Raw genomic sequence first — 20,925 nt, 5'->3', positions numbered from 1 at the left:
GCCAGCTGCTTCACGCTCGTCGGCACGACCGGTCAACTTTGGATACTGTCAGCCTCTTATTGCGGAAAACGTCCTTTCGAGAACATGCCACCTCTGATGAAGTGCTCGATGTTCTTCTGCTTCTACTTCGGCAGCACCCCACTTTCCTTGTACTTGATGGCATCGATGAGTGCAGCGATACTGATACGCTCCTCGCATCGTTAGCAAGACTCTGTCGTGGATCTGACACAAGAATTATCCTCTTCAGCAGACCGAATTTGAAGATACCACTTGAGTATCAGAAATGGGCTTCAGATGCACCTCACATCCTCTCCCTTACCGGTCAATACAACGTTGTCGCTATTGATCAGTTTGTGGTACCGGAAATGAATCGCCTAGCAGATCAGGGCTTCTTCGGTATCTCTATGGATCGAAGGCTCATGTCGGAAGTCGCGAGGACGGCAGACGGGGATTTTCTCTGGGCCAACATGTTGATGAAATTCCTTCAGTCGCCGCTACTGTCGTCGGGCGAGCGACTGAATATTCTCCAGGGAGTGCATTCAATACAGGGCCTGGAAGCGCTCTTCGGTATTGTGTTTGACGCATTAGCGCGCCATTCGCCGACAGAAAAACGCGTCATCGCCGACACAATTCGATGGCTGTCTTTCCCGATCAACCGCATGTGTCCGGGGGCACTACACGCTGCTCTAAACACATACAGACCCGACGTTCCCGAGGCTTCGCATACGACCGATATCATACAAGCCTTGCCGGAACTGACATGTGGTCTTCTCTGCGTTGTCAACGACGAGATTGCTTTCACCCACGAATCCATACGCGATTACCTTCTCAATCCACTATCTCAAGGCTCAGAGTTCAGTCTTTGCGATACAAGCAGCGTTCACGGCCACCTTGCTGCACGATGCCTTTCCTACCTCGCGCACGATATACCAAAACGCCCTCTCGGCGCTTTGCAGCCTCACAGTCCAGCCATGCCGCCTACCATACCTACCAGTAGTGGTGCAAGCCAAAGAACAAGCGCGTCGGTAGACAGTGGATACAAATCCTTGTCTTCATCAGACGGAGACAATCACACCCACGCGATACCAATAATACCAACTCAACACAACAGCTCGAGGGCGAATAGTATCCGCACCGTGCCTTTCGATACCCATTTGCCTTTCCTACGATATGCAGCGCTTTGTTGGCCCATCCATCTGAGCCGTGCTCTACTCCCATCTTCACATTACGCCACAACCTCCTCAGCAGATACACTCGCCTACCTACCCGCATTGAGCGCCTTCCTGGCTTCCCGTATTGCCGTCACTGCCTGGGTCGAAGCATCTTTCCGGTATAGTCTACCACCGACACTCACGCGTCTCATTGGCCCACTTTCGGATCTGAAGGGCGAGATATCACCTGCTACTGTGGAGGGCAAGGAGCTAAGGCTGGTGGTATCTGAGATGAGGAATTTGAGTGAGAGATTGGTTGAATTAAAGAGAGAGCACGAGGGCATCATGAGGCGGAATCCAAGTTTGATTTGGCAAATGGATGAACCGGGTGGGAATGCTTATTGGCCGATTTGGGAAGATGTCCTTGCAAATGGGAGTGGAAGATAACGGCGAAAGCGCGCTAAATTTTGTTTTGATTCATTCGGGGTTAGTCGCAGCGGAGTTCAGTATTTGTTTGTACATTCTTTCTCGGTGGATGGCAATTTCTTCACGTCTCATGAACGCATCGAGACAGTATTGGATCTTTGATATGCGTACCTCGTCGCTTTAGCTAGTTTGGGATCGCTAGTGGTGTATATAACTTGTTCTCGGTCCAAAGCTTTCACATTGTTCCATGTTCCAAGTCGCTCTTGTCTCGAAAACTGCGACTGAAATACCGATGTGGTGCATTTTCGAAAAAGTCTTATGCGAACATGCCATGTCCGATCTGCTTTAACCAAATGCAAGGCAATGGATCCCTCAAAAGACATATTCCATGCTGAGATATGTCGCTGGACCGGCACTCCGATGATCGAGGAAGAAACGACATTCCAAACCCTTCATGAAATAGGATCTTCGTTCTCACGCTGAGCTCCAAAAGAACATGCAAGCACGTTTCATGTGCTTCTCGGTAACTTAATCTGTAAACTTGAAAAAATAAGCTGCTCCAAGATTGATGTGTAGAGGACTTCAAAACGAAATCTGGGCTGCGCAATACTGGTTCTGCCTCCAAATCAGGGCATTGTAGCCCTCATGTGTTGAGATCGTTCCAAAACCGTATCAAGAGTCACCATGTGAGAGCACAGCCGAAGGCATGGACTGCCGGCTTTCTTGGTACATGGAACTCCACCTTTTTTCTGCTCTCCTCTGTTCCTCAACATGTAGCGGAAGAGATGATAATTCAGAAGCGATGTCTGTCTCGTTCATGGTGCGGAGTGCAAGACTTACGATGTAGCATTTGCCTCTTGATGTCTCAAAACTCGTACCAGGAGGACAAATGTGCGCTCGTCCAGAAGCATGGCAGGGCAAGGCCATGTGAATGTTTGCTGCGACTGGAGATGCCGGAATTTCTAAAATAATGTTACATTATTCCATGACGTTCTATACTCATTTCCCGTTACATCACATGGATGCTTCCTCCTGGACCAATCGCCTCAACACTTGGTAGTCTGACCACATGGATATAAATTCCTCTTTCTTATTCTACCCTGCTTGTTCCAAGACCATACCTGAGGTCTCATCGTCCAAAACCAAATGAGGACGTTTTCATGTCTTTTTTCCAAAACCCTCTTTACGGGGTTCACATGTTCTGCTCATTGGAAAGGCTCCTGCGGTCTCAAAAAGGGAACAGATGAAACTCGTTGCTCTAACAGCAAGTCCGCTTGCATTTCGAGTCCCGAAATGCCCGATGTTGAAGGTGTCTACATATCCTTACGTGATTGATATGCGAAACCTGACGGAGTGAGAGTGAAGTCTACGTCTCCAGGCGTGGTTTTGGATTATGATGAACGAGCCCTTAGTATGTAGAGAATATGTGGAAGTAGACGTGGTTGAGATTGCGTGACTTGCCCTGACGCCAAGTCTGAAGCATGTGATTTCGCGTGCCTTCCTTCCGAGGTCCCCACGATTGGCCAATTGCTGCGACACGTACCTTCACCTGGTGAAGTTTACAGCCGCGACAACGATGCTTTTGCGCTCAATTTGAGACACAGTACCTCATCGTTCCCCAGCTTGGCACGTTCGACCAGGGAACAATTCACCCCGACCTGACCTCCATCCTTCGCGACAACCCCACCATGGCGCCCCCGCCATCATCCCTCTACACGCTCTCCTTCGCGATCGCGACCCTCGCTACCCTGCTTGTCGCAGCAACACTGCGTCTACTTGCCATACTTCCAAATGCGCGCTCAAAGTCTACACCACTGCGCAAGCGCCCGCTCGCAACACGTATCCTCGTCGTTCTTGGATCAGGCGGACATACACACGAGATGTTCTACCTACTGCGAGATCTAGACACACGGAAATACACACACAGAACATATGTGGTCAGCAGCGGAGATGCGTTCTCAGCGCAACGCGCTGCTGAATTCGAGCGAGGACTTGAAGATGGAGACAAGGAGCGGCTGCGAAAGCAAGAATCGGAGACAGAGGCGGTGCAACCAGACGGCACGGGAAGAAGACCTGTGATGGAGATTACAGATGCAGACGGCACAACGCATGCGCTAGAAGAGAAGAGGGCAGAGAGGCCAATATGCACTGGCCCAGACCACTACAACATCGCCGTCATCCCTCGCGCGCGCAAGATACACCAGCCACTCCTCACAACGCCTTTCTCCTCACTGTACACCCTCCTATCTTCCTTCATACCTCTCCTCCGCGCACCACCACTTCTGGCCGGCCAAGCCCCTACAACACCATACGAAGCCGCAGCTGCCGACCTTCCAGATCTCATTATCACCAACGGCCCAGCTACGGCTGTAATCCTTATCCTCGCAAGCCTCATACTGCGTTTCTTCAACATCAAGGGCGCAAATAGTAGAGGAAAATGCAAGACGGTATACGTGGAGAGTTTTGCACGAGTCAAGACACTGAGTCTGAGTGGAAAACTGCTGCTAAAGGTCGTGGATCGCTTCCTGGTGCAGTGGGAGGAGTTGGAGGGCGCAGGAGGACGAGCGGAATACTGGGGCATTCTCGTGTGAGCTCAAGGACGATTTCATGGGAGAGATTCAAGAGATCATGGTATGCATGATGCAGGCGTTTGATGTACATTTACAGCGAAGATACCCCACAGGCCACAGAAAGCCTGGCTGAGATTTCGGCTCCAATCCATGCTATATATACAAAAGGTATACTACAAGTCTCGTGTCACAGGCGTGATGCGTTGTCATGCCATCGTCTCAGTCACCCTAGTCGAGGTCGGCTGTTTGACTGGGAATCTGCTTCTTGCCCAGATACGGCTTCGTAGCACTCTTCTGCATGTGCTGACCTAATGCCGCCAGCAAGCTCTCCTGGTCGACAAGTGGCTTCTCCTTCTGGCTCTGCACCTTCTTCTGATGCTCAAGCTCCCACCTCAGTTGCATGGGCGTCTTCATTGCCTGCGCCGCTCTGTGCTTTTGCTTTGCAATTTCTCGCGCGACCACACCCTGTTCGGAGTGTTGCGCAACCTTGATAGGACGCGGTGCTTCGGGGTCCCTGTCTTTCTTCGCTTTGATGGAGAACTCGTGGATATCGCTACGTAGTTCTTCCGCAATCGTGTCGGGGAAAGGTGGCGCAATGAGCGTATAAGCCATGGACTGCGAACCTTCGACAATGTTTCGTCTTGTGTCCACATCATAGGCCGAAGGAAGCTCAGGGTCTATGCTTATTGGGGCGGCGGTCTTGAATCGTTCCTGCTCTTGCCTTTGAATCTCGGCGAATTTTGCCTCGAGGTCGACTGGGCTCCTGCTATTCGTTGCGTCTTGTTGAGCTTGATCCTCCTTGTTCTTGCTCCGCCAACGACTCAAGCTCGTGAACGGCTGGCTCACCTTGGCCAGGGCCTTTTTGAGTAATGTTTTCTTGTCTTTGCTTGTCTCTTTTGTGGTATCAACGGCTCCATTGCCTTCTACGCGTTCCCATGGCCATTCCAGTCGTTGCCGCGTGCCTGCGATGTATCGGTGGAAGATGGGAAGTCCAGTTCGAGGATCGTATTGGTGTGCTTCGGGTATTGTGTCGTTCCCGTAGTCAGTACCGGTGTATGGATCAATGCCGGTGGTATGCCGCTCCATGTAGATCTTCTCGACCACGACGTCCTCGTAACGTTTCTGGCCTCCCTGGTCTATCTCGGCTGGTACCACGAGACGTACATTGCTCAAGGGCATAGGCACCTCGTTCTCTACCTTGGGCCCCATCTCTTCGGCAGCACTACTAAATAGACTAGTGTCGAAGTATTGCTGGCAAATGTTAACACTCAAACTTGATGACACAGCTAGGCGGCAAATACCAAGTTCATGCCCTTAATAACGACGTCGTGTGATCGATCTAAGGTCTCTCGTACCACACCGACCTTGCCCGCCTCTTTTCCTTTCAGAATTACGACACGATCACCCTTCACAATTGGAAAGTATTTCTTATCGTCCACGACCAGCGGGTACTCGAGCTCGAGGCCTTTCTTTTCCCTAAAAGCGTTCCGGCTCTTCTGCGCCTCGATAGGTATCTCAGGCTTCTGCACCTGGCCGCCGGTGAGGACACCGTATTTCTCAGCATCTGGGCCGACGGCGCGATTTGGCCTCAACGGACCAAGTTTCCAGTCCTCTTTTGCATTGGCCAGAGCTTGCTTCCTGACACCCTTGATGCGCTCTTGTTCCCACGCTTTACGCGCAAGGATGGCTCGCTTGATTTCCCATTTGTCCTGTTTGAGTCCCTGGCGCTTCTTGCGTTCCCGCTCGTGCCATTGGATTGCGTTTTTGACCTTGCGGATCTCTTTGAGTTTTTTGGCCTGACGGGCGGCGTTGCGCCCCGGCCTGACGATCAATTGGCTCATGGTGGGCGGGATGGCGGCGGTGGAGATGGAGATGCGAGGGTTTGCGGACTACCGAGCCATCGAATGGCGGGCGGCGAGGGGTGTAGTGGCGGATACGACCGGGGAGATCAGATGGAGACGCTGTGTCGTGAGGTTCGAGCCGGTGTTGTTTCCACGGCGATGGATTGTCGGCAGTCGTCCCTCCAGAAGTGGTGAACAGTGCATTCGACCTGGTGAGCCAAAATTCCGCGCCGGCGCCCGGGCGGTGTGGCCGCCTCGGCAGAATCCAAAACACGTCGCCCACGACATGGTGCACCAACCCTAACCATCACCACGCACTTCAGGTGTCTTCCCACCATGGCGCTATTACGGCGCAGACTGCGCTGCCATTACTGCAACACACTGTCACGCGACACTGTCTCACAGATACCCAAGACATTTCACTGTCCCCAATGCGACGCCGTGAATCACTTCGACGAAGTACTTACTCTACCGCATCAACACCCGAACCTCTCCAACTGACCTATTCCCCAGCGCGGAAACATCACCGATCCGCCCATCGAAGAAGTCGCGACCGCCCCTCAAGCCTCCTTCCAACACCTGCGCTCCCGCTCCCCGACACCCGCCATGTCCGTACCCGGTGACGACATCTTCTGCGACACATGCCAGCGCAACCAGACCCTCTACGCAAAGCTCTTGGGCGAGTACCTTCCGGAAGAGGATGATCCGACGTACGGGCAATTCTTAGCGGCGTACGAGGACTACAAGGACGAGCTCGAGACCCGGTACCCGCAGGTCTGCAGCGAATGTCTGCCTCGAGTCCAACATCAGATCCGGAACGCGAACCATATTGCCAGGGCAGACAACCTGGCGCGTATCATGGAAGCAAGCAAACAGAAGCGCACAACTGTACACACCCACCGACAAGCGTGGACATTGAGGTTCATTTCGCTGGCGAAGTGGACCTATGTTGTGAGCACAGCAATAGGAATTGTCTGGCATGCTGCTGGACTGTACATGGGCCCGGATGAGGGAATAAGGGCGTACCAAGTTTTCAGCTGGGATACTTGTTGGACTCAGGCAAAGTCGGGTTGTTGGATGGACGAAATCTGTGTACTTTCGCCCGTGATACTCAAGTGGCTGAACTTTGCGATTATCGCCGATGCTCTCACAATCTGGTGGAACCCCAAGCTGAAGCTCAAGACGAACAGCCTTACGGGCAGGATGCGCGGGCTCATGTCACTATGGATGATTCGAATTACTGCCGTGGCTCTTCGTTTCCTAACCCTCTACTACTGGAAAGGTCACACCATCAACAACGACACGTTGACACTATTCCGGTACACACATGTGTGTATGCTCGGCATATTGACCTTCTCGTCTATCATGACATGGAAGGCTGTTCGCATAGTCTACGGCGCCGCGCCCTCATTTCTGAAAACGGCTCGCGAACCCGTACCCAGCGCACCCGATAGCGCACAGAAGGCAAGAAGAGGCTCTTACCATCCAGCTCATCCCCAAGCAAGCGTTTTCGACAGTATAGCGCCCGATTTTGCAAATGGCATGGATCAGTGCAAGGAGTCCTCCCCTCTTCCCCCGTCCCCCACCATCTCAGAAGCCTCCTTCACCACACATGCTACCGACGTCACCACACCCTATGCTCAGCGATCTACATTCCTGGGCGCAGACGACATGGACTGGACACCGACCAAGAATTCTGGAAGTCGGTTCTCTTCACAACCCCCAGAGATTATACCCAACCACTTCTCCAAGACGACATCTCGTCAGCCCGCAACACCCCCTCGTTTCAGAGAACCCCACTCGATCTTCTCCAAACCAGACCCGAATCCATTCCGTCACCGGGTTCCTGCACCGCCGCCACCCTCGCTCGGCGCCAACCAAAAACCTAACCCCTGGAAACCGAGTGTCTGGGCGCCTCCCTTGAAAGAAAACGTACCTAAGTTCTTCAAAGGAGACCAGAAGGCGCAAGGAGGTGCGGGAGAGATACCGGGTCTGGATGGCTTCGGTGTACCGAAGAACGTCAAGAGGGATGCTGAGCTCTTCGCCAGCCCGAAGCTCAAGTATGAATACTACGGGACTATGAAGGACACTGGACTGGAGGACACGTTTAATGCCATGTTTACGAAATAGGATGGACTGCATACGCAAGGATTGCTAAGATTGCATAGGTGGTTGGCGTTTTGTTTGAGATACCCGGCGGCGCTTCTTTCCTATGTTGCATTGGTCGGAGTTTGTTACTATACGGAGGTTTGTGTACAGGTGTTCTTTCTCGATCAATGAATCATGGACAACATAAACCTGAAATGTATTGAGTTCATCACATTCACTACCAAGTCCTCAACGGCATGTCAACGCACCCAACATCACTCCATGGCATACGCATACGGAGTGGGCGCTTGAACGAGTCAGATTCTATCTAACTCTCCAGCATATCATGACTTTTCATATGCCGGGTAGAAGCACAGATAACCCCGATGTAAAGACTCCGGTAACCCCCCATAGTGATCCGCGGATTCCATCATTCGTTCATGGCGGGCTTGTGGTCCACGTTCGTTTCCTTCCTTGACTCCTTGCACACGAGTCCTCTATGACCTGGGCTTCTCCTTCTTCTCCTTCCACAGTGCGGACAGACCGACACCGGAAACCTTGACGACCTTGAAACGCACACCGGGAATATCACCCTTGGCCTTGCCCTTACGACCGAAACCAGCAAGGAGGACCTCGTCGTTCTCGTCGACGAAGTTCAAGCAACCGTCGTTGGGAACTGGCAGATTATTAGCCCACGCTCTCATTGTTGCCACAGGCTCGTCGCCGATGCCTCTTCAATCTCCGCATAGTGACATACCGAAAGCGGTGACCTTCTTTCCGTTCTTGATCAATTGTACACGGACACACTTTCGGATAGCGGAGTTGGGCTGCTTGGCCTCAACACCGACCTTCTCGAGGACTATGCCCTTGGCGTGGGAAGATCCACCGAAGGGAGACGACTTGTAGGCGGTTCCGAGGAGACGCTTCTTGTAGTGGAGATCGGCCCATCGTCCCTCGCGGCGATGGTTGCGGAGCTTGCGGGCGGCGTTGAGACCTCTTGGCTTTCCTGATGATGTTGTGAGCAACTACCCAATATACGCCCGGGTCAGGACGGCGAAGGCGTGGAATTGTGCATTTCGCGTCGATCGGGGGCTTCTGGAGGGAGTGGTTGCGTACCTTTACCCATGGTTGCGGTATTGACGACGGGTGTGCTGGGGGAAGTGTGGTTAGTATCGCGGACGTCGAAGTATTTTCGAGAGCGGCTGGAATCAGTGTGCGCCAGAGCCAAGCCCCACAGCTTAGCGGCGTTGGCCCGGAAGGGGATAGCGCAGCACGGCCATCTTATCTTATCGGGCCATCGTCATCGCGTCTGGGGAGAACATCAATGAACACCAGCACGTAGTTGCAGCTCAAGCCAATAGAGTTCAAGATTCGTAGTGACTAGTACAATTGCCCATCGCAACACTCACACATTTCTATCACGCGAAATCAGCCTCAGAACGCGCCCAGCGCATGCACTACCATGACTTCCAAAGACGACAAGAAAGTCACCAAGACGCAAACTAATCGCCTACCTGCGCCTGCGCTCTTTGTCGGGCCACCGTCACACAATGCCTCCAACACATCGCTGCACGAAGTCCGAACACCTGCAAGGGCTCCGCTAGTCCGCCAGCGCTCACTCCTTTCTCCGGACAACAAGCGACCTCTTCCACCTACGACCACCAACGATGGCGACCACCTCAGCCTCACCTCCACGAACCCCTCGGCGCCATTCCAACGGCGACAAAGACAGCACAGCCAAGCCGCAGATGCCGAAGCATCGTCACGCGCCGAAGCGATATGGGCAGAGATGCAAAACACGTTGGAGGAGGTTGAGCTGAGCGCCATCAAGGGCCCAGGCATGACGGTTTTCGGCTCTGAACACTCTCGAGCACTAGATGAGCTGCGAAAAGCGCAGATAGAACTTGCGAAAGCATGGGCGCGCTCGGAAGAGGACGAACAGACACCCGAACAACAGAAGAAGTCACAGGACAGCAAAGCGAACGACTTGCAACCCCAGAGTCTTGCAAATCACCCTCACGATGGAGCAGGGTCAGGAAAAGGAGAGAAGCTGTTCGACCGGATCAAGCTTGAGGAGGAAACAGAAAAGGACATTGAGCTGAGTCGGAAGAGGAGAGAGGAAAACGACCGATACTTTGAGAAAGTGAACAAGGGTGTGCAAGAAGTCGTTGTAAGACTGGAAGAGGTTGCAAAGGCAATGAGAGGGGTTGAGAGCGAGAGCAAAGAGATCTGGGGACACGGGAGTGAAGACAGTATGGACACTGCGAGCGTCACTTGAGACAACGCGCAGCCTGAACGGGAATTATCCAGAGCACTATGCCCATAAAACGGGCAGCGTAGATCCAGGCCGGCTCTCGAGCCTGTTTTCTTCGGCCAGAAAGACGGAGTACACATTTCGCACCCCTCGTCATAACGAGAAGATATACACGTCCTATGAAGACCACTGGCAGAAGCCACGTGCTCAATCGACGGGCTCTTGGCTTAGTGGCGCCATATAAATAGCGTGAGGCAAGGCCATAGCCAACAACGATGAAAGTGCGACGTGGAAACACATACTACACGAGCGATGAGACGCGCAACCGGTAGTATCTTGAGGCCGCTACGTCATGTAACAGAGGTGTTGTGCCAGGAATAGTGTCACAAGGATCAATGCTAGGAGCAAGAAAAGAATTATATCAGCAGACTTAAGACTGCGTGCCTTCTTTTGCGTAATCTATATGTGTGAGATTAACGCTTCACCGCCTCTGTTTCATACTCTTATCCATTACGTCTACACACACCGTCTACAAGAGATAGCGGTATTCCGGATTAAGATCGCCCATTTCGGTCTTCTCGTACTCCGTCAATCCTACATCCCTAACGCTCTTATTCCTCTTTCGGTTCGAGAGACTGCACATAACAAAGTACGCGCAGCAACTTAGTGCACTGAGGCACACGAAGCCGATACTGATGGAGTACCCTCGCGTATACTTTGGCGCGTCAGTCTTCAAGAACGAGTAGACAGCGATGATTCCACCAATGTTGCCTGTTATGTTCGGTTAGCGTTTGATACCTCAGATATCATATAAGAGGTGTCAAACTTACCAAAGCCGACTTGCCATGCACTCCCCACAGCTCGGCGGTGGTGACCACCCAAATTCATGTTGAACCAACATACAATGACCGGCATGGCGGTGTAGGCTCCCATAGCGACAAGGAAGAGCGCTCCATATTGCAGGTCATGGTTGTCGTGTACGGTAATCAGAATAGCGAATCCAGCGATGCACACAGCGATGGGGAAGATGGTGAAAAGGAAGCGGTGTTTGAGCCTGTCCGAGAACCACGCGACAAGCATCGAGAAACCAAAAGCGGCGGCCCATGGAGGAACACTGTGCAGCTGTGTCTGGATCTTGGAGTAACCATAGCTCTGGATGATGGTGGGAGAGAAGTAGGCGTATCCATAGGCAGGTACGATCAAGCCGAAGTACATGAGTCCGCCAATGAGGATCTTGGGATCCTTGAACACATTCACCACGTCCTTGGCCTTGATAGGTCGTTCACGTGCGGAACGCCCTTGGTCGATTTGGAGTCTGGCTTTGACGAACGCGCGTTCGGGTTCCGAGAGCCACTTTACTTCCTCGGGGAAGTTTGGGAGCAGGAAGAAGAAAGCGAACGAAACCAGAACGGTCAAGAGACCTTCCAGAATGAAGATCCATCTGCCAGAGTTAACGGTTTTCAATACAAATGCACGGTCGAAGCATACCTCCAACCCTGATATCCGCGCATGCCGTCCATCTTGCCAATCGCAGAAGCTAACAGTCCACCAAAGGCTCCGGCCAGAGTCGTTGAACTGAAGAAGAACGAATACCGCTTCTGCGCCTCGTGTCTGCGGTACCACATACCAATCAAGTAGAAGGCACCCGGGAACATGCCTGTCTCGAACACACCGAGGAAGAATCGAGTCGCAAGCAGACCAGAGTAGTTTTGCACAAAGCCTTGCAGCATAGTAACGAGACCGAAACCAAACATGCAGATGCTGAGCCAGACGCGAGGCTTCATCTTTTTGAGAAGGACATTGGACGGGATCTCGAAGAGGATGTAGGGGACGAAGAAGATGACCAGCGCAGTGTTGTAACGATTGTCTCGTGCCAGATCAAGTTCCTCGCTGAGGCCAAAGACGTTTGCGTTTGCAATGTTGACACGATCCAGGAAGGCCAGGAGATACATGATGCAGAGGAAGGGAATGACATGGAGGTCGATCTTGGTCACGAGTTTGGACTCCGTGGTGTTGGGCGGACATGGGACAAGCGCCGGGTCGTCGTCGTAGGTATTGTCATAGTGAGGGATTGGATCTGTCTTGTCCATGTCCGGAGACGGCACATCTTCTGCGGATGATCAGCATATTCCAACGACTCTGTATACATGGCAAAGAGCGTAGGGTGCTGCAATTATGATCTGTGCGACATGAAGCTGACGATGAGCTTGCAGCTGACAAGATGCGTCAAGCACTCCGCGGGAGTCATCGGGGCCAGCTTAGCAGAATGCGGCGACTTACTCTCTTTCCTTCCGAACATGACGACGGTTGCTGAGCTTGACTCTATCCGCCTGGGTAGTTGCCTAGTGTTCGGGAGTAGGTCCGATGCCAAATTCACACTTGCATGGCACTTGTAGAGGCGGGAGCGAAGGCAATATATCCTGGAAAGCGGACAGTGAAATGGAGTCACAGCGAAGGCCGAGGTCGCTGGTACCCTAGCACAATTCTGACCACTCTCGCATCGTCGACGCTCGCCAACCCCGCATCTCTGGCTTTGGCTGTTTGCCCATGCATGCGTAAGCGATGGAGTTCCTCTTTAGGAAGCTGCGCTGCCGGTCGCCAGCGCGAAGTCACGGGTACCCAAGGACATGGCGCAAACACGGCGTGCAACTAATTGTCGACCGCTCGGCTTTGGAACAAGCAAAAAGACAGGCGACATTGGCCGGCTCAAACCTGCTGGAAAAGGACCGTAAGCGTGCGCCTCGCGTGTGATGTAACCATGTGATCAGCAGTGTGGCGCCGGGCCTAAAGGGAAAAGATGCGTCGGCACGTATTGATGCGGAATAGCAAGCGCGCATCTTTCCGCATGGCATTGTCGGAACAGTTGCAGAACTCCACCTGCAGACGTAGTTGCGGCCAGGTACAGTCTGGGCTGATGTCAACTGGGGACTGTCGACATGGTGGTGAAGGGCGTGTCGGCGGTCGCTGAGCAAAGGCCAGGTTTTATATCCGAAGGGCCAACCTTGTAGTTTTGGTTTGGTCGGGCAAGCTGGTTCGGCAGCCGACATCAACTCAAGCCTGGGCGCGCGGAAGTCTCAGCGTCGTCCACACTCCTTTCCCTGTGCCTCCTCTCCTTCAGCCTCTCGACCCTGCACTCTCAATCTCGCCATCCTCCCAGCACCGCATGCCAGGCCCGACCCACGACGTGGAAGTGTGACTGCGAGCGACCCGTTACCCGTCGACGATACCCCGAGCGGCTGGCCTGCTGACCCGAGATGGTGAATGCCAAATATGTCGCCTTTACCGTCAACAAGCAGACTCCCTTCTTGCAGACGCCAGACCAGGCCTATGCCACCGTAATCAACTGCCGGCGGCCAGGCGGGAAGCGCGCGGGGCTGGCGCACGAGGTGCGATCCCACAATGTGCCGCTGGCCATGGTCGAAGGCAGTCTGAAGCGCAAGCGGGGCGACGAGTCCAGGAAGGACTCTGAGCACGCGGCCAACCCGGCCGCCTCTTTCGGAAACGATGCGACTCCACTCACTGCGGCACCGGCCCGTCCACTGCTTAACCAGCAGTGGCAGCAGCGCAAACCGACGAGGTTACGAAGGGGCAAGATCCTGTCCAAAGGCGTCGACCTGGACTGCTGGTTCATCATACTGTCCTACTCGGACCCTGCGCAGCTGCTCGAGATGCGTAGCAAGATTGCCTCATGCTACCGGTTTTTGCGGGATAACCCCATGCTCTGGAAGCATAGCAGGGTTTACTATTACGGAACCGACATGCCGGACCCACCTCCAGGTCTCACCGAGTTCCAGTTCGCCCACTTGCGCCATGGGCATGGCTGTATGGACTGCGGCGCCCCAAACACTCGCAAGACCTTCTGGGCCTTCCTCCGCCGCATGTGCAAAGACTGTCTCAACACCCAAGTCATCAGGGAATACGATGCTGTTGCCCAGCTGAGAGGTCCAAACGGCGAAGACGTATCCTATATCCGCGCTGCCTTGCCCAGTGGCATCTTCGATTCATGGGGTAACTTTGTCGGCGTGGGACCAGCGAGTACGCATGCGCTGAAGACCATCTACTTGCGGTCAGACGTGCAGAAGCTCGTTGCCGAGTTCCACAAGGAGTCCAGAGAGAGGGACCCCAACACAGAAGAGACGGCTACATGGTGGACTGAATGGCTTGCTGACAAGGCCAAGAAGGTAGAAGAGCGCCAGATGTTTGCAAAGAAGATGGAGCAGTGGGAAGAGATGCAACGCACGGCTAGAACTTCTGACTACACTGCAAAGAAGTTACGGCGCAAGAACTTCTTCAAGGAAAAGGCGTCCCAACTCGATCCACCCATCAGTATCAAAGAGCTAGAAGCGTGTCCGGCATACAAGCGTGCCATTACCATCCCCAAAGACCCCAACAGCACCTCCTGGGATCTTCTCAAGCCCAAGATCGTAAAGGAAGCCGCCGAAAATGCGGCCAAGAGAAACATGGAAGAATCGCGGCCGGCAACGGCATCGACGTCCGGCATCTCTACGCCTACCGGCAGCCTGGACGGTTACCCGCACACGCAGCCGTATCTCGGCATGATCATGGGTATGCCTCCGCACAATGGCATGTACTGATCATATTTTCTTAAGAGTTCACGCTGGGACGAGTAATACGCGAGAAAGCTAATGTTTCGGGTAATGATTGCATTAATGTCATGGCACTGGAGTTGGAAATTTGGTATGGCTTCTGGCTTCTTCACGCACACAAACCCAAGTGAGCATTTCTTTGCAAGGCGTTTATCAAGACTGGGAACTGCATTGAAGGACAAGGGATAGCAGGCGTTAACTGTACTGGCTTCTTTTTCATTACCGATACGTATCATACGCCCTGGATATAATTGAATCGAAATTTTGCTTGACAAATACCTGCGCCGAGGACAGTGAGGTACCACAGCTGGATCGATAAAACTGCCTCTTCGAGCGATGCACCCACTTTTGTCGTTCACGCCGCTCATCGGAGAGCAACGGCATGTGGGCATGGCACGAGTCATTTCCAGCGGCTTAGTACACGAAAGCTCTGGTTGGCCACCATGTCCTACCCAGGATAGCAAGCAGCGACGAGACACCAGGCATCGTCTGTAACACCACGTGTCGAGCGTGGCAATATCCACTGCTAAGGATATCAGACAAAGATGCCGCAGAGCCTCATCAGGTACCCCTCATCTCGCTCGCTGGCCTGCGTCGATCGACGCCACCACAGCGAATCACAGAGCGTGGAAGTCGGCTTATGCACGAGGACAAAGCCCAGCCCTGCGCAGCTACAAAACCACGGGTCTCCCTGCCTGATAGTCTCAAACTCGAAACCGTCATCTGCTAGAAGCGTGGATTATATAACCCAATCGGCGGAAATGGCTTCACGATCGGAAAAGTGTCGCGGCGGCATCAGATATCGTAATCCCAAGGGTCCAGACGATTATGCCCCGTAATGCGTCTGATTGGTGCAGAGGCTATCAAAGTGGGTCGATGCCGTTGTTTCCAGAAAGATTGTCGCCATCTGAGTCCGAGGCAACGAAACATTATCTTTAAAAGCTTTCCCGTGCCTACGCCCTATTCGCGTTTGTGTTTTCACTTTCTTTGACCTTCCTGCCTTTGTGCTACTGTCAATTGACCTTTTAAGAGGCAAACTGCTCCACAAGTAGCCTATCAACAGACATCCAGCTGTTGCACAAATTATTCAACGGCCGACTCGATCTCCCATCCACCGTCTGCACAATGGCATCTGCCTCGCGAAACTTCTCTCGCGCCCTGCGCACCGCCGCTCCCTCGTTCCGCACCACCTCGACCCGCTCCTCTGCCCGCTTCGTCGCGCCCACACAGAACGCCTTCCGCAACCAACGACGCGGATACGCTTCTCAGGAGGATGGACCAGACAAGCATGAGGGCAACCCAACGGGCCTAGCCTGGGGCGCTGGCGCTCTCCTTGTCGGTGCTGGTGTATACGGCCTCTACACATACAAGCCAGAGTTGTTCGGCCAGACCAACAGCAGGAAGATCTTCACACCCAGGTTTGAGGACTACCAGAAGGTCTACAACCACATCGCCAAGAGGCTTGAAGAGCACGACGACTACGATGATGGCAGCTACGGTCCCGTTCTTCTTCGCCTTGCATGGCACGCCTCGGGAACGTGAGTATTCTACTCTCTTGTCTACCAGACACATGGACTGACAGAAAACAGCTTCGACAAGATGACAGGAACTGGTGGTTCCAACGGCGCTACCATGCGCTTCGCCCCCGAAGGTGACCACGGCGCCAACGCTGGTCTCAAGGCCGCCCGCGACTTCCTCGAGCCCGTCAAGGAGGCCTTCCCATGGATCACCTACTCCGATCTGTGGATCCTCGCCGGTGTCTGCGCCATCCAGGAGATGCAGGGCCCCAAGATCCCATACCGCGCTGGCCGCACCGACCGTGACGTTTCCTTCTGCACACCCGACGGCCGTCTGCCCGACGCCAGCAAGGACTCCAGCCACATCCGCGCCATCTTCGGCCGCATGGGTTTCGACGACCGCGCCATGGTCGCCCTTTCCGGTGCACACGCCCTAGGTCGCTGCCACACTGACCGCTCTGGCTTCGACGGCCCCTGGACCTTCTCTCCCACCACCCTGACCAACGACTACTACAAGCTCCTTGTCGAGGAGAAGTGGGCATGGAAGAAGTGGAACGGCCCCAAGCAGTTCGAGGATGTCAAGACCAAGAGCTTGATGATGCTGCCCACCGATATGGAGCTTGTTAAGGACAAGAGCTTCAGGAAGTACACCGACCTGTACGCCAAGGACAACGACGCTTTCTTCAAGGACTTTTCCGAGAGCGTCATGACTCTATTTGAGCTGGGTGTACCGTTCCAGCAGCCTGAGGACCAGCGCTACGTCTTCAAGAGCTCGTTCGACTAAGTCTGTGCGAGATTGGGAGAGAAGCATTGGGGGTTACTTTGAATCAGAGATATCCATCTAGACTATTAGACCGTTGCTTTTGTTAAAGGCAGCATGCGCTAGATCACTTTTGGAGGTTATACGTTTATTGTTACTTGCTTTGTAGACTTTGGAAATACAGTATACGAACAAGACGTCGTGAGCATTGTCCCTATTCATCTTTTACTGGAACTTGTGATGAGGAGCGTCCTGTCGATGGACGTAGATGGGAAAAGGTTGTTTTAACTGAAGCTGCGATCATATACCGCGGGTTATGTTGCAGCAGGACTGTCCATGTCAAGTAGATAGTCTGTAACTTCCAACATATCGTAGTCACTTGCGCTCAGGCCATTGAAGTGAGTATGTACTCGAGCGTGCATCGACCTGCTCTATCAGTCGCTCTTCAGCGCAACAGCAAGCTGTGCCGTCTTCTTCTTCCAGTACGCCTGATGTTCCTTTTCAATTTCACGCAGCTCACCCAACTCCTGCCTGCCCAGTTCTTTTACCTCCGTCTCTAGGCTCTTGATGTCATCATCAGGAAGCCTTGTTGAAAGAGGCAGGGCGTCGTTGCGATACCTCGAGGGCTGGTATATGAACTTTGGAAACATGGTCGTTGGGGTGACGGCGTTCTTGTCACGGGCATTTGTAGGTACTCCTTCTTCGAGAAAGGTAACGCGCTTCCTGCTGGTACGAGACTTGTCGCGTGCTGGAGAACTCTCATGTTCAGGAACGAAGAGCGTGGATTCGGCGTCCGTGACTTGTGATGGCGAGAATGAAACAGGCAAGGCCGATTCATCCGATGGCTGCTTGGTGAATAGCATATTTTCCATAGCTTCCTGGCCTAGGCATGTAGCTCCTAGCTTCCAGATCTCGCCGAGGACCACTTCCCACTCTTTCTGCAATTTCGCTAGTTTGGCCGTCTCCTTAGTGATCAACTCGTCGTAATGGAGCATGCGAGTCTCAAGTGTCTGATCAAGACGTACACTCTTTCCCTCACTGTCAGTGCGCCGTAGTGATAGAGTGAACTGAGAGATGGGTTGGTAGAGCTGAGTGGCTAGGCGCTCGTACTTCGCTGGGGCAGAGATCTTAAGGGGCGAGATATCGGGATCCTGCTGGTTACTGTTGCGAGTGACGGTCTGTAGGGTACTTTCATAGAGAGTATGAAGAAGCTTCTCGAGGGTCTTGTTGATCCTGGAAGAAGCAGTCTTGTAGATATGGCGACGGTACTTATCGCTGGCATCTGTGCAGTATGATGTTAGCGGCCTACACTCAGGGAATGTAAGAGCTTAGTTATACCTTTGAATTCTACGCCTAGAGGGTGCATGTTCGAAGACCTCTTTCTTGCTCCTCTCTTCTCTACGCTCCGTACGCTTGAGTGAGACCCGGCGCTCAGCAATGTGGTAGCGTCAGCATCGTCTCCGGTGAACTTGGAGTTGCTGATATTCTTCTGACGTGTGGGGTCGCCTTGTTCCTTGAAAGTACTCTGGTTCCTGAAAACGGCAGCAGCAGATACCGTCTTCTTCGCCGGCGGGCCCATGTTGCCGCGCGCCCGCAGTTCAGGTACGTTGCGCTCGACCTCCATGCAAGCGACCTGTGTTTGGGGGTTTCGAAGAAGCGTTACGAGTACTGAGAGAGATGAAGTTGAGCTTTGGTGCAGACGCAAAGCTTGCGGGGTGTTCCGGCTCCGTTGAGGAAGGCGCGTGGTGACAACAGGAAAGAGCACTCATATTAGTCACATCATACGAGGGCAGGAAGTGGCCATTTTCCCTTCGAATAGTGTGTTATTTGAAGTATTTCAGGCATCCCAGCCATGAAGTTGATGCGTATCTTGCTCTTCGTATGTATACATATAGTTGTTACACGGGTGACAGAAGCTGGCTAGACATTCGCAACCAAAGTGATACAGTATGTCATACAGTCCATGCGCCTCTCATATCCGCCGTTGTATTATCTACCTCTTACGGTGCCTGTCCCTCGGCTGGCACAACTACACCCTTCTCTTCCAACATCTTTGCAAGCGATCCATCTTGATGCATCGACATCAGGATGTCACAGCCACCGACAAACTCCTTGTCAACGTATAGTTGCGGTATGGTTGGCCACTCGGAATATTCTTTGATACCTTTTCGAATTCGTCAGCATATAATGCCCCGTTGCCCATCCTGCAGCCACCCGAAACGTGCCGCAGGCTCGAGTCCTACAACCTAGTTGCCAAACGGGCGTGGGAACCGTAAAAGCGTACCTTGCCTCAGATCCTGGTCTTCCAGCACGTTGAAGGCTGTGAACTTCTCCGGATCTACACCTTGCATGCCCAAAATCTGTATGCTGGCTCTCGAGAAGCCGCATTGTGGTGTCTCTGGTGTACCCTTCATGAACAGAACAACAGGCGATGATGCGACAGCCTTATCGATGGCAGACCGGACTTCATCGGAGAGTAATCGTGCTTGGAACGGTGTGAGGAATCGTGCCGAGGGGATGGGTCGAGCTGTGCTGGCGCGGGTGGCGGCTCGGAAGGCCTGGTGACTGTCAGATTGAATTGATAATTAGACGTACGTTTCAGGAGCTTACCGAGGGGATTGCGCGTCTTGCAAACATCATGGGTGGTTGGAGTGGTGTAGGGAAGAAGTTCGGGTGATGCGATCACCTCCGCTGTTCGCCGCACCCGAAGTTTTGGATGAGGTCACAACGCCAAGGCCGCTGAATCACCAACCTCCCATTCGTCCTTTTTCACTTTGGCTCCTCCATATATCAACCGAATAGTAGCCAGTATGTGAACACAGAGCTCATGGCAGATAATCAACGCCAGGTACTATTGACGAAACGTCGGCTCACTAACGACTACCTACACACTGGGGCTTCGCGATGGCCAATAAGCCTAGGTAAGGCTAGACTCACGGTGCACGTTAAATAACGCCTTTAGACCTCAGCGAATGTAGACACTACTATCGCCACAATGAATTCCGTCGCGTCATCTTCCATCAGATGGTCTGCATCACACTGTTCGTTCCAGAGGGCGTGCCTTCGACAGGCTACAAGACCTCGTGATGCGTCTCATATCTGGAAAGACAAGATCCGGCCTTCTTTCGTGGGCATGTGCAAAACGGTATACAAGCTGCAAGCTGTTACTTGGACACCCCATTCTCATGGCAAATATTGGCAATTGAGGTTGCTAGCATCGAACTTGATCTACTTGATCTATACTCGGTTTGCTACTCTCATAACGCTCATTTGTGTTAGCAGCGTGTGACCGGCAGATCACGTCTTTTACTCACCTGTGTGTCAACTGCTATGCACATTTGAGGAATACGGTCACTTGATAAACTTGTCCAAGTACATCAACAGTGAGTGTGGCCTCCCAGCGTTCGATAGGATTACTGCCAAGCTCACCCGAACCTGATTCGTAGGCCTCTACCACCCTCATCCTCACATGGTTTTTCATCCCATGTTACTTATTCCCCGACAGGACTCCCTTGCAACATAGTGGTCTTGCCATTGGCTCTGCGACAGTGGAAACATCATACAATATAACTTTGGCGGAGCAGAGCTCGCATACATTCCTCAGCATACCATCAATCAAGTCGCCTCCGACGAGAACATCAGAGCTGTCATTTCGTTCGACAATAGCCTCAGTGACTGTAGCTCCGACACCAAAAATGGCCTTATCACCAA

General features: G+C 53.0%; 10 protein-coding genes across 10 annotated transcripts; 5 read left to right on the top strand and 5 right to left on the bottom strand.

Moving 5' to 3' along the window:
- Window positions 1–3,265: 3,265 nt before the first annotated feature.
- J4E78_003189 (uncharacterized protein) lies at window positions 3,266–4,168 on the top strand (the record flags this gene model as incomplete). The annotated part of the gene is made up of 1 exon (XM_049363829.1): window positions 3,266–4,168. The coding sequence occupies one exon, from the start codon at window positions 3,266–3,268 to the stop codon at window positions 4,166–4,168; it is 903 nt and encodes a 300-aa protein (XP_049224494.1).
- Window positions 4,169–4,375: 207 nt separating this feature from the next.
- On the bottom strand, window positions 4,376–5,988 carry J4E78_003188 (uncharacterized protein; the record flags this gene model as incomplete). Its single annotated transcript, XM_049363828.1, has 2 exons — window positions 4,376–5,398; window positions 5,449–5,988. The coding sequence occupies 2 exons, from the start codon at window positions 5,986–5,988 to the stop codon at window positions 4,376–4,378; spliced, it is 1,563 nt and encodes a 520-aa protein (XP_049224493.1).
- Window positions 5,989–6,324: 336 nt separating this feature from the next.
- Window positions 6,325–8,118, top strand: J4E78_003187 (uncharacterized protein; the record flags this gene model as incomplete). The annotated part of the gene is made up of 2 exons (XM_049363827.1): window positions 6,325–6,447; window positions 6,502–8,118. 2 exons carry the CDS (start codon window positions 6,325–6,327, stop codon window positions 8,116–8,118), a joined length of 1,740 nt encoding a protein of 579 aa, XP_049224492.1.
- Window positions 8,119–8,573: 455 nt separating this feature from the next.
- RPS23 (40S ribosomal protein S23) lies at window positions 8,574–9,202 on the bottom strand (the record flags this gene model as incomplete). Its single annotated transcript, XM_049363826.1, has 3 exons — window positions 8,574–8,752; window positions 8,834–9,082; window positions 9,193–9,202. 3 exons carry the CDS (start codon window positions 9,200–9,202, stop codon window positions 8,574–8,576), a joined length of 438 nt encoding a protein of 145 aa, XP_049224491.1.
- Window positions 9,203–9,538: 336 nt separating this feature from the next.
- J4E78_003185 (uncharacterized protein) lies at window positions 9,539–10,354 on the top strand (the record flags this gene model as incomplete). Its single annotated transcript, XM_049363825.1, has 1 exon — window positions 9,539–10,354. The coding sequence occupies one exon, from the start codon at window positions 9,539–9,541 to the stop codon at window positions 10,352–10,354; it is 816 nt and encodes a 271-aa protein (XP_049224490.1).
- A 505-nt stretch (window positions 10,355–10,859) lies between these two features.
- J4E78_003184 (uncharacterized protein) lies at window positions 10,860–12,629 on the bottom strand (the record flags this gene model as incomplete). The annotated part of the gene is made up of 4 exons (XM_049363824.1): window positions 10,860–11,101; window positions 11,161–11,771; window positions 11,819–12,437; window positions 12,611–12,629. The coding sequence occupies 4 exons, from the start codon at window positions 12,627–12,629 to the stop codon at window positions 10,860–10,862; spliced, it is 1,491 nt and encodes a 496-aa protein (XP_049224489.1).
- A 955-nt stretch (window positions 12,630–13,584) lies between these two features.
- J4E78_003183 (uncharacterized protein) lies at window positions 13,585–14,925 on the top strand (the record flags this gene model as incomplete). Its single annotated transcript, XM_049363823.1, has 1 exon — window positions 13,585–14,925. The coding sequence occupies one exon, from the start codon at window positions 13,585–13,587 to the stop codon at window positions 14,923–14,925; it is 1,341 nt and encodes a 446-aa protein (XP_049224488.1).
- Window positions 14,926–16,062: 1,137 nt separating this feature from the next.
- CCP1 (heme peroxidase) lies at window positions 16,063–17,238 on the top strand (the record flags this gene model as incomplete). The annotated part of the gene is made up of 2 exons (XM_049363822.1): window positions 16,063–16,475; window positions 16,527–17,238. 2 exons carry the CDS (start codon window positions 16,063–16,065, stop codon window positions 17,236–17,238), a joined length of 1,125 nt encoding a protein of 374 aa, XP_049224487.1.
- Window positions 17,239–17,648: 410 nt separating this feature from the next.
- J4E78_003181 (uncharacterized protein) lies at window positions 17,649–18,838 on the bottom strand (the record flags this gene model as incomplete). The annotated part of the gene is made up of 2 exons (XM_049363821.1): window positions 17,649–18,496; window positions 18,553–18,838. The coding sequence occupies 2 exons, from the start codon at window positions 18,836–18,838 to the stop codon at window positions 17,649–17,651; spliced, it is 1,134 nt and encodes a 377-aa protein (XP_049224486.1).
- Window positions 18,839–19,214: 376 nt separating this feature from the next.
- On the bottom strand, window positions 19,215–19,851 carry GRX5 (monothiol glutaredoxin grx5; the record flags this gene model as incomplete). Its single annotated transcript, XM_049363820.1, has 3 exons — window positions 19,215–19,378; window positions 19,499–19,772; window positions 19,825–19,851. The coding sequence occupies 3 exons, from the start codon at window positions 19,849–19,851 to the stop codon at window positions 19,215–19,217; spliced, it is 465 nt and encodes a 154-aa protein (XP_049224485.1).
- Between the last annotated feature and the right edge of the window lie 1,074 nt (window positions 19,852–20,925).

The sequence above is a fragment of the Alternaria triticimaculans genome, assembly GCF_023758025.1.
Source record: "Alternaria triticimaculans strain BMP 0046 chromosome Unknown scaffold_3, whole genome shotgun sequence".
Lineage (NCBI taxonomy): Eukaryota > Fungi > Ascomycota > Dothideomycetes > Pleosporales > Pleosporaceae > Alternaria > Alternaria triticimaculans.
The sequence above is the reverse complement of the archived record's forward strand: the minus strand, read 5'-3'. Positions and strand labels throughout refer to the sequence as shown.